Source organism: Lycium barbarum, chromosome 1 (assembly GCF_019175385.1).
Source record: "Lycium barbarum isolate Lr01 chromosome 1, ASM1917538v2, whole genome shotgun sequence".
NCBI lineage: Eukaryota > Viridiplantae > Streptophyta > Magnoliopsida > Solanales > Solanaceae > Lycium > Lycium barbarum.
The window spans coordinates 160962349-160977681 of NC_083337.1; the positions used below are offsets into that span (position 1 = coordinate 160962349).

General features: G+C 33.5%; 2 protein-coding genes across 4 annotated transcripts; both read right to left on the reverse strand.

Moving 5' to 3' along the window:
* Positions 1–3381: 3381 nt before the first annotated feature.
* On the reverse strand, positions 3382–6251 carry LOC132602338 (zinc finger protein SHOOT GRAVITROPISM 5-like). The gene is made up of 3 exons (XM_060315232.1): positions 5637–6251; positions 5125–5524; positions 3382–4229 (listed from the first exon to the last, which is right to left on the reverse strand). Exons 1-3 carry the CDS (start codon positions 5725–5727, stop codon positions 3473–3475), a joined length of 1248 nt encoding a protein of 415 aa, XP_060171215.1. The 5' UTR covers positions 5728–6251; the 3' UTR covers positions 3382–3472.
* A 5725-nt stretch (positions 6252–11976) lies between these two features.
* On the reverse strand, positions 11977–14504 carry LOC132602351 (protein BASIC PENTACYSTEINE2-like). Of its 3 annotated transcripts, none has more exons than XR_009567753.1 (3): positions 14202–14504; positions 12383–13552; positions 11977–12284 (listed from the first exon to the last, which is right to left on the reverse strand). XR_009567753.1 is itself a non-coding variant. In XM_060315237.1 (2 exons), exon 2 carries the CDS (start codon positions 13417–13419, stop codon positions 12478–12480), a length of 942 nt encoding a protein of 313 aa, XP_060171220.1. In that variant the 5' UTR covers positions 13420–13425; positions 14202–14502; the 3' UTR covers positions 11977–12477. The 3 variants fall into 3 exon arrangements, 1 of the variants encoding a protein (XP_060171220.1); XR_009567751.1 differs by having other exon boundaries at positions 11977–12306; positions 14202–14503; XM_060315237.1 differs by having other exon boundaries at positions 11977–13425; positions 14202–14502.
* Positions 14505–15333: the final 829 nt, after the last annotated feature.

Here is a 15333-nt window from a genome sequence, read left to right on the forward strand (position 1 = left end):
ACCAATAATTGAAAAGAAGAATCATAGGATATCACAATATGTTACATTTTTCTTTGTCTTTGATTTTTCGAGACACGAAATTTTTAAAAAAAATTCCACGTTGGGTTGATCAAAATTTTCTAAAACATTTTTTTTAAGAAAACAAATTTCTTAAAAATGAGGAAAACGACCTTCCTATCAGAAGTAAGGAAAACAAAATCCTCAAGTGGCATTCCCTATTCATTGTGGCCTCCCTACGCTCCAACACACCTCATCTTCACCTCCAACCTCTAGTACTCCCCACCCTCAACTATCATAGTTTCTTTAGATTATATTTTCCTGAAAATGAAAAATATTTTTCGTTCGTACCGCACACACCCTTAAGGATGTACGTAGTACTTAATCCAGCTACATTCTCTGATTGCTCATATACGTCCCTGGAATTAAAGACCATGCTAGAGGAGTCGGCTAGAATGCATAAAGGGGGGGTTTTTGCTTTCCCATACCTAATGAAACAGCTAGCACAAACTGCTCTATCTCTAACCAAACTTATCAGCACACTGATTTATTTGGGTGACACTAGCATTAAGACAGAGACAAACGTGGGGTCGCCATTTCTGAAACAAGTGGAAATGCTTTCCTTGAATCTTGTAGGGCCCTTTTAATTTACACTTCAGCTTTAGCTACTGTCGTAGTACTAGTATATACTATCGATCAATATTATTAATCTTTTAAGGTTAATTGTTAGTATAACTTTTTCAAAAATACTTAACACTTAAATCATAACTCATAACAGTATTTGTGTAATATGATCAACCCCATTGTTAATCAATTGCTACAATGCGTTATTACAAGTATTCCTTTTCCACAATATTCCAAATTATTAAGTTTGAAATAACGTAGTAGTATCTTTGTAGAGAAGACAGTATCAAATACGGGACAAATCAATTTAATCACATCTGTTACATATCCTGCATGCACGTGAATAAATAATGAATGCATGGAAAGTATGCAAAGATTCATACTGTCAAGTCTACAAGTTGAGACAACCTAGCTAGCTTGAGCCTTTTATCTTTCAATACTTTCTCACTTTATTGCCACTAACTCTCTCTTTTTACTTTGAACGAAACTCAATTAGTATAATTCATCATTCTAATTCATCCAACTATCTATTGTTGGGCTCAGTATTTTCTAGTCACATCATTCTTGAAATAAATAAAAAAAGATTTCATGATCTAGATCTTTTCTGAACGTTAAGCTAATGTAGCATATGCGTATTGCATTCTATGTATGAAACAAAATTTCAAAATTCTACCTTTTCTTACATTTCAGGCATTGTCTTTAATCAATCATATACGACCTTCCTTTTATTTAGCAAAATAGTTGACTTGACTTGTTTTCAGGATCAATGTATGTTTTATGCCCTAACAATGTAAAAAATATTTACACGAAGTCATATTATAAGAGGATAATTACAAATAAATTAAATTTTATGATAAACATTAGCTGATGGTGACTTGATAAAAATGTACTTCCTCCGATTCAAAAAGAGTATTCACTTAGCCATTTGCATACCCCTTAAGAAATTACTAATTCCTAGACAAAAATAGGTAATTTGACTAAACTACCCCTATTTAAATAGGTATTGGGATTTGATCACTTAACATTTAATACAAGTAAATCTGAAAAAAAATAAGGTTAATTTTTTAATAATGTGATAAGTGAACTCTCTTTTTTTACCAAAAAAATAAAAGCTAAGTGAACACTCTTTTTCAACCGGAGGGAGTATTAAGCTGGTTTAATAAGTTGCATTAATACATGTTGTTATATGACTGAAAAGAGTGGATGGAACTCTTTGGGACTCGGCCATTTTGGTCAAGAAAGATCCCACACATAGTTAGATTTGAAGTTATTTTTCATTGAACTAAGAGTTGTGCAGGACGGAAGATGCTGTGGTCTTTTTCTCGCAGGAACTGTACTCTCACTACTGCCTTTGCTACTGATTCTGATGAAGAGAAATACAAAGAAGGAAAGCGGGGCAGTGATGAGTACTGGTAAATGAATGAATGTGTTTGTTTGTGTCTTATAGTTTGAAAGGGACCTTTCTGTCATCAACCCATTATTACTTTGGCACTGAAAAACATGCTCTTCTTTCTTTTACATTTATCATATTTCTGCATCCTAGCAGAGGGTAAAAGGACGACTACTATTATGGAGTGTTAATTTTGAAATAAAAGATTTCTCAAGTATAGAAATCTGTATTTTTCCCCTGAAACATACTAAAAAGAGTGTTATTTAAAATGGAACAGATTTTTTTTTCTTCTAATAATGGTATGTGCCAATTAAGTTTTCGCACATGCACCTCTACTATTTTTCTATCAACGGTTAGGGGTGAGCTACATTATTAGATATGAATTTGGACGAAACGGTAGCTTTTTCTTGGGTTGCGCATTTGTATTAAAAATTTATTAAATATATTTAAATATTTAAGTATTAACCTAATAATTAAACAAAGATATGAGTTTGATGATAGATTGAGAAAACTCATAAATTTTGATTTCGCAATTATCAAGAACTAATATTTTATTTTTTGTTGAAATTTAAAAGGTAACCTCATATTTTTACATCTCACATTATTGCCTAGTCAGATACATATATACTTGAGTGTAATTTTATGCAATTATTATGATGGTAGTAGCGTTCTTTATTGTCAGGACAGGGCGGGTTCATCACCATATTCTGACCACCTTAGCCAACAAAGATCTTGAAATAGTCCAAACGCAAAATCTAACACTACCAAAAAGCTGAGGGTATCGCAGATAATATATTAAATTCACTGTTTTCTAGCTGTTCCTTTCTCTTTTTTGCCTTATTTTCCAAAGAAAAAGAAGGAAACACAACTCACTCAACTTAATGAAAAGTTGGTATACAAACTTACAATATTAATGATCAATAGTCCTCCCTCCATTTCAATTTATATGATGCACAAAATTAAGTTTTCAATTTTTTTTTTTTTTTTTTTGGAAATATGTGATTCTAAACAAGACAAATATTTTTTGACTATAAATCAACTTATTAAGGGTAAGTGATAAGTTTAAAATTAAATCATTCTAAAATATATAGAAATGTATCATTCTATTTAAAACAAACTACAAAGACAAGTGATCCCATAAACTGAAATTGAGAGTCATAAAATCAAGAACCCCTGGAAATTTTCATACCACAAGAGATTTCACTTTCATATTATTACGTTCCTGAAAAACTCCATTATGGCTCTCACCATGCAAGAACTAGATAAAAAAGTAACACCAAGTAACTCTTTTTGACAGCCGAGCTTGGTAATCCAAGTACCTAAACTTATCATAGCAGCAGCATCCACACTAAACTTATATTCATTCAACAAAATAAAATTAAAGGACCCAAAAATGAAACAATAAGGAAAGAGAAACATGTCCAAAGTAGAGATGAAGAAATACAATATTAACTAGTACAATTAGAGAAGTGATGTTTGGCAAGTAGCATACTTGAGATGAATACTTTGGTCATCATTCCTCTCAACTTGATAAGTAGGAACTATACTTGTTGATGTTGTTAATATCCTTCTAGCTTGGAACTGCTGTTTGCAAGCATGACATGTGATCTGTGAAAGAGTAAAATTAATTTGCCTGATTGCTTCTTCCTTCAATGCTTGAGCCTTTTCTAATTCCACTTGTGCTTGTCTTCTAATTCTCTTGGCATTGGCCAATTCTTGTTCCGCCAATTCAATTTCTCTCTTGGCTGCCTTTCTTGCCTCCTCCGCATAGGCCTTTTCACCCATGGCCTGCCTTAACTGCTCCGGCGAAAATTCATATAGAACATTTCTCGATCTGTGCGTGTCATTATTTTCCGAGTCATTTTTCTCGCTGAGATCCGACGAACCAATGGATAGTTGAAGATTATGAGTGGAGTGATATTCGCGAGATTTAGACGAGACGGAGATATCAATGGGGCTAGATGAAGATGTTGTAGTAGGATTAGTAGTCAAGAGCTGGAGCTCTAAATCGTGTTTCTTTATTATGGCATTTGGAGCAGCCATAAGAAAAGTAGGCCATGGGACATTAGTACTTATGAGATTATTAGTGTGATCACTTGAAGGGCTGGGACTTGAAGCTGTACGAGAAAGGCAAGGTGTTGGTAATTGTAAAGATTGTGATTCTGATCGAAGCTTGCCAAAACTACAAGCATCTTGGTGCTCTATGAAGCTCTCCACCCTAAATTAACAAAGACAAATTGAATCATTTCGTTAAATTTTAAGTATACTGAAGACGTAATTAGGTAAATAAAAGTCTACTCTTTCTGGCATATTAAGCTTTTAAAAGAGATATGTTTGTGTACTTCATCAAATCGGGTTATACCATAAGTCTATCGAATATGTGAACAAGAAATAAAGCTGAAGTAACCAAAATATTGAGTGTGATTAAAATGTCAACTAAAACTAGAATGAATACACCTTTAATATAACTAATGAAAAGGTTACCCTACACCGCACCTAAAAAAAAAAAAGAGAGAGAACACAGCCGAGCTGATATTTAGATATGATTGAAGCATATTGATAGGATCAAAGATCTTCGTACTTTTTCAATTAACAAGCAGAATGTTTTCTGGAGAAGTCAATGAAGACATTCCTTATAGAAACATGGAATTAATAAAATAACCATGAGCAAGAAACCCAATACACATGTTAATTAATAAAGAAATAGGATTGAGATGCTAAGTTTAACAAATGGAGAATTTTAAAGTATCAAGAATGGGCCTATTGGAACCTGATTTCTGGGGAGCCACATAGTATAAAAATAAATCACTAATAAGGCTGCTATATCCATGGATGGAAACAACTTTCGCATTTTTCGCTCTTTGTTTTTTCTCCTTCTCACAAAGCTTAAACACTCCGTTGCAACTAATTTTTTTTTTATAACCATAATATCCGGGCCAGCTTGCACTCATCTAGACTAACATGAAAATAATTAGCAAATCTTAATTAGCATCATCAAAATAGGATAAAAAAATATTAGAGCTAACAACATAGTGAAACTATTGCAGCACATAATTTGTCTTTTTTTATTTTTATTTTTATGTACAGTAGCATGTAAATATCTTTTAACTGACCTGGAGAAAACGCGGCCACAATCGCAAGAATGGCCACGAGTGCCACATGTTTTGAGATGTGCTTTGTAATCAGACTGAACAGCATACCCTTTGTTACATTTCTCACAAACCCATTGCTTGTGATTACTATGTTTCCTCCTGAAGTGTTTTTTAATACCAACAAGATCACCAAGAGCATGACAAGGGTCATGGTGTAGACAAGTTGGTTCTGGACACACAAAAACTCTTTTTTTCACAATAGGGGTTTCTCTTTTTAGCAACTTCCATGGTACTTTGTGCCGCCTTCTATGCATTTGTAAATTTTGGTCCCTTTGAAATCCTTGATTGCAGATCTCACACATATATCGATCTGATTCTAATAAAGTTTTTGGTGATAGGGATACCACTTCTGCATCTGGATCTATAGCAAATTCATTTACATAGCAAGAATAATACAAACATATCAGATAGAAAAAAAAAAAAAAAAAAAAGGAAATAAATTGGGAAAATGCTAAATTTTTCAAGAATTGTACCTGGGGTTCCAGCTGGCCTTCTTTTTCTTTTATTGTTACAATTGTTTCCATTCTCTAAGGAAGTGAAGGGGTCTATTGAAGAATTAAACATGACTTTAATGGATTCTTGATTTTTGTGTATAGAAATTATAGTGAAAGGAGTAAGGACAAAATGGAATATTAAACTTAACTCCTAGGTTTCTTGTAAATTAATGAAACTCTAGGATATGAGAGAGGGTGTTTGAAGAAGATGTGGGGAAGAGAAAGAGCTAAAAACCATGAGGAAAATAATAAAAAGCCTTTTTTTTTTCTTTAGGTATGATCAGCTTTTTGATCTCTCTATAGATAGCTTTTGGACTTTCAACTTTTTATCAGCTTTCTCTTCATAGCCCCCCTTACTTGCCTTTGCTTCACCTTTCAGCTTTCACCAGGTATTCTTGAAGAGTCTCCTTTAATAAACTTCTTTCTCAATGAAGAAGATTGGGTTGGGCAGAAAAAAATAAAATGTTCTCTCTTTATATATAATTTTTTTTTATTTTTTTATTTTGCTGGAAATTAAAGGGGTTGGGAGTGGCTGGGGGTGGAGTTAGTGTTTGAGAGGGGTTTTTAATGGGTATCCAGATTAGTTTTTGTATCTCCATTATTTCATTTCATAACTATAGATTACCTTTTATCAAGAATTCTAATAAGGGGATTTTTAAAAAAATCATAGACATCACACCTAATATTGATTTAAACATGTGTGTATTTCTTTTGTGTTCATGGTATTCAAAATAATATACAATATATACTAATTTTTAATCTATTTGTGCAGTATATTTTTTCGATAAATTTGAACATCTTGATTGCATGTGGCTCCCACTGCCTATCAGGCATAAGTATTGAGTAATTTTATTAATCAAATTTAGACAGATAAGACCTAAGCTTTTCATCTCGATTAGGATTTTTGGGTTCCCAAATCCCAATCCATTCACAATGTCCCCAAACTTGATTTGATGGACATCAATTGGACCGACGATAAGAAAAGAAAATTCCAAGAAGGTAAAATAACGAAGACAAAAGTACACAACAAAATCACTATTACAGTTGATGGGCACAGTAAATTTGCATGCATAAATACATGCACAGCAACATTACATTACACAACTACTGTGCCAGCAGATCCATATTACAATGTGTACACATAAGTCTTTTATTTTTGTCAGTCATCTTTTCTACGCCTACAGTATATAAATTGGAAGTACTCCCTTTGAAATTACAAATTAACCCCTATTTTCATGCCTATTGATGGAGGACCAGCCCACTGCACAATCATTTGAGTTTGAATAGCAAGCTCTTTTTTTACTTGGAAAGACTCTTTTTGGTCAAAATTGAGTTGAGGGTTACTTTTACATCATCATGTTAAAAAAAAAAAAAAAAACAGAGCATCAATAAAACAGTGAATTAGCAACAGCAGAATTGTCTTTTGCAAATAACGTTTGGCTATACAACTGTTCGGTCTGGGCCACCCCATTCCCACCACACCACATTTCTACAAAATGTCATATCACCAAACTATTTTGAGTGTTAATGTACCTGAATTTAACTTATATTCATTAATTGTGTATAGGGATATTCTGTACACAATTATTGGAATTTAACATACCGTAGAATAATATTTCTATCTTATTTTTTAGGTTATTAATTCAACTAAATAGAAATAGTTGCCTTTCATTATCTTTTATGTGGCCTAATAAGAAAATATTGCCGGTCTATAAAAGTTAAATCCTTGTTATATTACTCCCTTTATCTCCCAACTTATTTGGAGGTGTTTGATAGACACAACATATTTTTTTTTTTTAAAAACAAAAGATTTTTGAAAATTGTTGTTTGAGATAAACCATAGACATACATGACGCTGTAATTAATCTCATTAAAGGTAAAATCATAAGTTTAAAATTAAATTATTTCTAAATAAAAAAGCGTAATATTTCTTCTGGGACATACTATGTATAAAGGAAAGGATGCAGAGGTAGAATCAAAATTTGAAGTTCATGTGTTATGAATTGCTATCAAATTTATAGTTTGTTTTAGTCACAATTAAATATTTGTACACATTTAATAAATTTCTTAATACATATATATGATCTAAACAAAACTTACTAAGTTTGTCCAGACTCTACCTAAACTGTAGCTTCGCCCATAAAGTATGTCATATAAATTAGGGCGGAGAGAGTATGTCTTTTTTCTACCTCCCGCACTTTCTTTTTCCTTTTACACATAAAATGTGGGTGCCAAAACTTGAAGGAAGTCTATTGTTGCAACCAATTTAGATCTAAATGATCTTGGTTACTTCTTTCTCTTTCTCTTTTTCTGATTCCTACTCCTTTCTTTTTTGTTTTTATTCTAAGGAAGGGTCAATTTTGAATTATATATCTTTTTTAGAGAAAGCAAGCATCGTCATTCCATCTATATTTAATTAAATGCAGATGGATTTTAGCCATATTGCAGTATAAAATATCCTATAGAGGTGGGGTTTTATTGATGCGTACTTTTAATTCATTTATCACGTATATGATGGAATGATTGAAATCCCTCTATCCTAATTAAAGGTCTCTTGTTCGAGCCATAACAATGTAGAAAGCATTTAACTCTTTTAAGGGACAATTCAGTGCAAATTTAAATTAATCGAATCAACAAATTTTGTTTAAGCAGTATACTTTACTCGAGATTGTTAAAAGGACTAGTATACAGAGATCAACACTAGCTCCTAGCAGCGTGCACCAATGTGGTGATCATCATTATGTGCAAAAAAAATAGAAGTGTTAAAGGAGAAAGAAAAAAAAAAAAAAACAGAAAAGCAGTAACACAGATTGGAATCTTTTACTTTTGTAGGGAGTTCCTCCTTAATTACTTACTTTCTACGTACTTCAATATGCTTCGAATATGTACCTTAGCTTGTCACTCCAGACTCAATCTTGTCAATGTTTTTCTATCAAATAAGTTTGTTTTTCAATAATTATGTATGAAGTGGAAATTCGTTTTCCTTTCAAGAAACTTTTACAATGTGTAAACATTGACTACATATCTTCAATCATCTGTTCAAACTTACAGTTAAAACTAGTTATTTTAATCACGACAATCTACCTCTCTAATTTACAGAAATTGGATCAAGCTGCTAAATTAACAAAATTCCCATTAAGTTTTTGTCTATTTCCGTTTAAAAGTTAAGATTACGGTGTGTGACTAACATAACTCTTGAACATTATTGATAGATATGCTAATAAATATCACCTGATTTATTCTAATTTGAAGAAAAGAAAATGCAATTGAAAGCCTTAAGAAACACGAGCTTAAAGGTTTTTGATGTGTCAGCATACATCTGAGGGACAGTGAAGATATTCATTTATTTGATGATTAAGAAAGTGATTAGTTTAATAGGAAAAATAATTATAAAGGATGATTACCAAAGACATTCTATTGAGATGTTGCATGTGTGCGGGAATCCAAACTCACATCATGTCTCTACTCTTTCAGCACAATTAAATACACTTCATTAACTTCACTTTCTTTCACGCTACCTCGATGTTTATTTTGCAGCTTTGGCATTATTTTACCTTTATTGTCATTATTTGATCCATCTCTCCACCAAACATCAGACAATTACAGATACATTGTCACTCAATTACTACATCCACCCATTAGGGACAGACCTTTTTCGTGTGCAAAAAAAAAAAAGAGGAGATTTTTAACTAAATGAAATATTAATTACTTCCTCTGGCTGATCATATTAAATTTGCACAGTACCCTTTAAGAAAAATATCTAATAGTGTTAATTATAAATTATTGCTTAAACTACCTTTTATTTTTCTTTTAACGTTTCACTAAATTAACACTCCACTAATTGAAACAAATCTGAAAAAGAAAAGTGTATTGATAAATAACTTCTTGGTTTTCTAAAGAGTCAATTAGTCAAAATAGTACTCTAAAATGAATTCAATTTACCAAAACTACTAGCGTTTGCGACCGGTGGTAGTCATTTTCATGCAGTGCCTTGTATATCCTACAATGTTGTATGACCAGTGGTATATGTTTAGTTAAATAGTAACGTCACGAATCAGGAAAAAAATAAACACATCAATAAGTCATGTTGACAGCTTGAGGTACAAATAAAAAGCTTAAGGTTGCCAAAGGACTTTAGAAAAACAAATATCTGTTGAAACCCTGATCAATCCACAGTTTTTACTGCTAAAATGTTAAAATCGTCGGTCTTTCCTTTTTTTTTTTTTTAATTATTAATTCTACAACAATTTTTATAATCTTGTAAATATTCTCATCACATCTTGTTCAATGATTAGATTTCGGAATGGCCATGTTTTATGATAACTTCTCACGTAACATTCTTGTCCAGAATTAATTATAGGTCCAGTGGCCCATAGAAATAGAGGGTTCACCTAAAAAATGGCATCTACCACGTTCCTCTTATTTTTCACATATGACGAAAGCATATAATCACACTACCGGTTGTTGGAAACATATCAATCCATTTTGAAACAGACAAGAAAAAGCACAGAACACTTAAAACAATATGAGACTCCAGTAAAGTCGTGCATTACAGTTTCTCCACGGAAGAAATCTCCAAATCCGATTAGAAAGTGTAATGAAGAGATCCAATAAGATCGAGAGAAAATGTGCAGCAATCCTAAATTACATATGTCGACGACGGAAGAGCCATTTCCAAGAAATCTGGCTCACTGCATGTAAGCTGAGGCTACAATTTTTTTTTTTTTTTGGTCAGCTCATTGTTAGAAGCGAATTCAGGATCAATGAGCTCATAATAAGTTTGATTTTATTATATGTATACAGATTTAATTTGTTTTTCATACCTATGCATAGTTTGAACCAAAAGCAATGCGCTCAGTTGGACCAACAAAACTCGTTATATCCAGCAAAATTGAAACGCAACTATTTACTGCTTGCTACGTATTGTGGTAAACGAGAATGCAGTGAGGAGAATAGTCTGCGGGGTTCTTGTATTGAGCCATATTTAATCCTCTTATTCAGGTGGGATACATAATGGAAAATATACAAATAAAGATTTCCAAAATCTTGTTTTTCGCCTAATGGAATAAATTAAAATTTCTATAGGTGGATTCTAAGCTACAAGTCTTACGAAACATAAGGATTACTCTAAAATGCCAAGGTTATATATGGACTACTCAGTAACAACTGAAGAGTTCAGTATGAAATATTTGTATCGTTTTATTTGTGGCTATAAGAATGAAAGAACATGTCAATGTTCAGGGAGAGAGAGAGTAGATCCATCCAAGAGAGTGATTTTCTTTTTGACGAATTCAAGTGAGAAAATTTCGAATCTCAGTGGCTCATGACAGGAAAGAGAGTCAAAGACTAGCTCTGTTTCTTGTATCATTCGAAATTTTAAAAAAAAAAAAAAAAAAAAAAAGGGGGGGGGGGGGGGGGGGCAGCATGGTGCACTAAGCTCCCGCTATGCGCGGGGTCCGGAATACGAAAACACTTCTCAGTAGAAATTAGAACTTTCAAATAAGACGTAGTCCCAGAAATGAGTATGCACATCTGGGAAAGGCGAGGCGCCTAAGCTGAAGAAAGAATTCTTGTTCAGACCATGTCATTATCTCTGAACATACCAAAAAATCAGGTAACCATTGGAAAAATGGGTCATGTCTGAGATAAAATGGCCTTAAACTAAAAGAAGGCTAGGATAAGCATTTTATATTGTTTATATAAATGGTTACAAGAAAAATAAAAAGGATATTGGAAACATGGGCTTTTTGATGACTCAATCTTCTGGCTTTATTCTAATTAAGGGTTAACACAGGTCCTCTTATGCAACAACACCAGCAGCTACACCTCCTTCTTGAGCAAGTTGGGATCCTCTATATGAACCCTTAATTAGAACTTAGAAGTCTTCTATGTTTTCTATTGGCATACTCTAATGAGACAAAAAGACTCCTGATAAACATTTGGCATAAAATAAACATACTAACATGACAAGAACTTAATCCGAACTAGCAAATGGTATCAGCTTAAAAACTATAAACTTGGACCATTTCGGGTGTGACATCCTTATACAAGGCCTAGTGGCGTATGCTGATCTTTATTGTATTGCAAGAGAAATCGAGTAATACAAAAATCTGTTGCTAATTCATCAATCAGTCTAAACAAATCATCATATTTGTTAGGGTCCAATAATAATTTGTTAAAAAAGCAATTCCCATCACTGTCTAAACCTAAGGGAGTGCACATGACTGTACAAGTCACTCCACTAGACAGAATTTGACACATGCTCTAGGAGGTGAAAACATAACAATATTTAGCATTTCTACAGCTGAAATATCATACATCAGGTCAAAAGGAATTTCCCATTTGAAAAGGACAGCGACCAAACGCAGGTTTAATAACATTCAACCAGAGTAGTGCAGGACATAGGCATTTAGTTGATCAAATATAAGGATTCCCTCGTAGGAAGATAAAAAAGATCTAACATGAAGCAACAGCTAGAAAGACAACATCTGGGTAATAAAAAATAAAAGAATGCAAAATTTTCCATTCAAAGATCATCAGAAATAAGTGAATTAAGAACCCGCAATTGCATAACAAATGTACCTCCTCTGCAACTTTCAAAATCTGCCACTACCGTCAGTGTGCTATCTGCGTTGACAACAAAGGTGAACTGAAAGGAAAATCTTAGCCAAGTGCCCACAGGACAAAATCTGAGCACCACTTGAATTTCACTGGTTAGAAACTACCTGACAAGCCTCAGTCCAAGCTATAGTCAACTATGTACACCAGAAACGCATCGTGCCTATGTTAAGGAGAACTGCTAGCATATTCCACCATACATCTATCTGATAGTGACAAACTTGTTTGTACCATGCTTTGCCCAGTGTGGCTTCAGATCAATTGGATTAGAAAAGTTATATCCTTCTGAGGCCAGTTTCTCTAGAACCTTCTTAAACGCTCCCAAACTCATCTTCCGACCTGCTATCCTTGAACCACGCCGTTTTACATTCATAGGCAAGGGATACGAAGACAAATTGGTGGTACAGCAAGCTGACTGCCACCCACCACAGCCCCACCTATAACACTGCTGAGCAGCCCCAGTGCATGAGCAGATTGGTATAGGAATTCCCGAAATGTCCATATTAATCCCGTTAATTACAACTTCTGCACTTTTCCTGGGAGCTCTTGCCCGTGGAACAGAAGGGGTAGACTCACCTTTAGGAGTCCTAGTAGCTTTCTTGGCCTTCTTAGTTTTAGGGGGCTTCAGCACTTCGGACTTACCAGGTCCCCTTTTCTTAGCAAGACCGCCTATATCCATTTCTTGGCAAACCTCTTCCTCCACCAAAGGAGCAGCTTCAACTTTCACCAAGTTTGGCTGCTGGTGCATCTGCATAGACTGAGTGGAAGATGTCTCAGGCAAATAACCATAACCTGTAAGATAGTGGTGGTTTGCAGATAACAGATTGAAATACTTCTCTCTATAGTCTTTATGATTAACCCACATCTCCCTCATGTAATCCATTGGCATGGGAGACTCCGAGAGCCCACAAACCCGATGATGATGAAACGCACCACCATTAGTCAACGCCATAACTGTAGGATGGTCAGGTTGATGGGCTTGTTGTTGTTGGTGGTGGTGATGGTGATTCTCGCAAATGTTGCCAAAATGGGGCTTTTCGTCCATTGAGGACATGAGTTGCAGGCCCAAATGTCCCTTCAGGACTGTTGCCGTTGGCTCAAAAAAGCCCCAATTTCGTATATTCATACCGCCATTTCCATCCATGGCTGCCTGAATTAGATAACAAAAGGGCTTGAAATTTCAATAAAGACCAAATTTTGACAACCCCAGGCTATAAATATCGCTTATATCAATATAACACCAATGCCACAGCATGCAAGCATCATCATTTTCAACCCTACAGAAACCACAAAGGGATAATGTTGACCAAATCAAACTGTAGAAAAACCACAAGAAAACTACAAACTCCATTCTGAATCAAAAAATGATCCAACACATCCAATCAATTGCAACAAGACACATAAGCGTGCATAACGTCGACTACAAATTAAGCTAAGAAAAAGATAATACTCCCTCCGTCCCATTTTATATGACACTCTCCTCCGTCCCATTTTATATGACACTCTTTCCTTTTTAGTCAGTCCCAAAAATAAAGACCCGTTTCTAAATTTGGAAACTTTATGAGATAATTTCCAGCCACACAAATATGTAAGGCTTGTTTTGGACCACAAATTTCAAAAGTCTTCATTTGTTTGTTAAACTTGGTGCCCACTCAAACACCCTCATATAAAAGGGGATGGAGGGAGTAACATTCAACAAATCGGTCTAGAAAGAAACACAAGCAATAATCCTAAAAATACAGTAGTGTTTGAAAATGAGTCATTACATCCAATTATAAAATGCAGTGAAGTTCATAATGCTGACATTAAAATTTGAACTTTCATATATAATGAAGCAGTGACTTAAGTTTTCTAATTTAGATCTTTGGCATAAATAGAGAATATAATAGTTCAAAAATGGAAATGAGAGAATAAGAGAGTACTCACTGGAGGGGAAAGTCGGCTGGTTAGGGTTTGGGACTGTAATCCCCTCTATTCCAGGGACGCCCTTATTTACGTTCAAAGAATACAATTAGATTTTTTTGTATAATTTAATTGCAGAAAATAAAAATAAGAAGGTTAAATAAAATAAAAAAACACTATGAAATACAAATAAGAAGGTTAAATTAAAAAAGACACTATGCAGTTAAAAGAAAATAAAAGGGACGAATTTCTATTACACATTTTAACTTTGTGGGATCTTATTACTCCCCGACTAGTTTAAAACCAAAAAACTAGTCCAAAGTGATACTACCTTTTGAGTCGACAAGTTTATTGTATTTTGTAGAATTGAAGGGCTTGATTAATATTTTTGGTAGAAATTATTTTAATCCATCTCTCATTTTATGGACACCTATTTTAGATTCTTTTTATATGACATGAAGGTGATTCTTCTTCTTCCTTTTTTTCTTCTTTTTTTCTTTCTGTTGTTGTGCATATCCTCGGTTGAATCATTAGTATTTCATGTCGTATTACTGTTAGGGGCGTACAAAGTAAACCGACAAACCGCACCAAATTGATAGATCGAGTCAAACCGAGAAAAAAACCCGACTAGTGGTTTGGTTTGACTTGGTTTGGTGTTGGACAAAAAAACCCGGCCATAATTGGTTTGGTTTGGTTTTAACTAAAAAAAGTCAAACCGAACCAAACCAACTCGACATTACATGTATTCAATTTTTAAAATATTTTATACATAAAAAATTTTATTTGTAAAGTAATTTATAAATATTTCTTAAATTTTTTCGTAATTTTTTTTATCTATTATCATATTATTCAAGCTTGAACTTAGAATTTTGAATGTCAATAAGTTTTATATCTTATGGATGTTAGTAACTCAAATAAAGTCTAAACCAAAACCAACTCAACACTAATCCTAACAAAAGAAATTCAATTTACCACTAGAAATGACAATAATGTTGAATATTTATTCTTTAGTTTTGCATAATTGATTTAGAGAGTAAAAATACATAACTTAAGTTTTTTTTCTTTGTCATATAATTAATACTTATTTTAGCATGACTTAGTATTTTTAGAGTATGGTCATTTTCTTTTATGGCTTGTTAATTAGCAATATTTATTT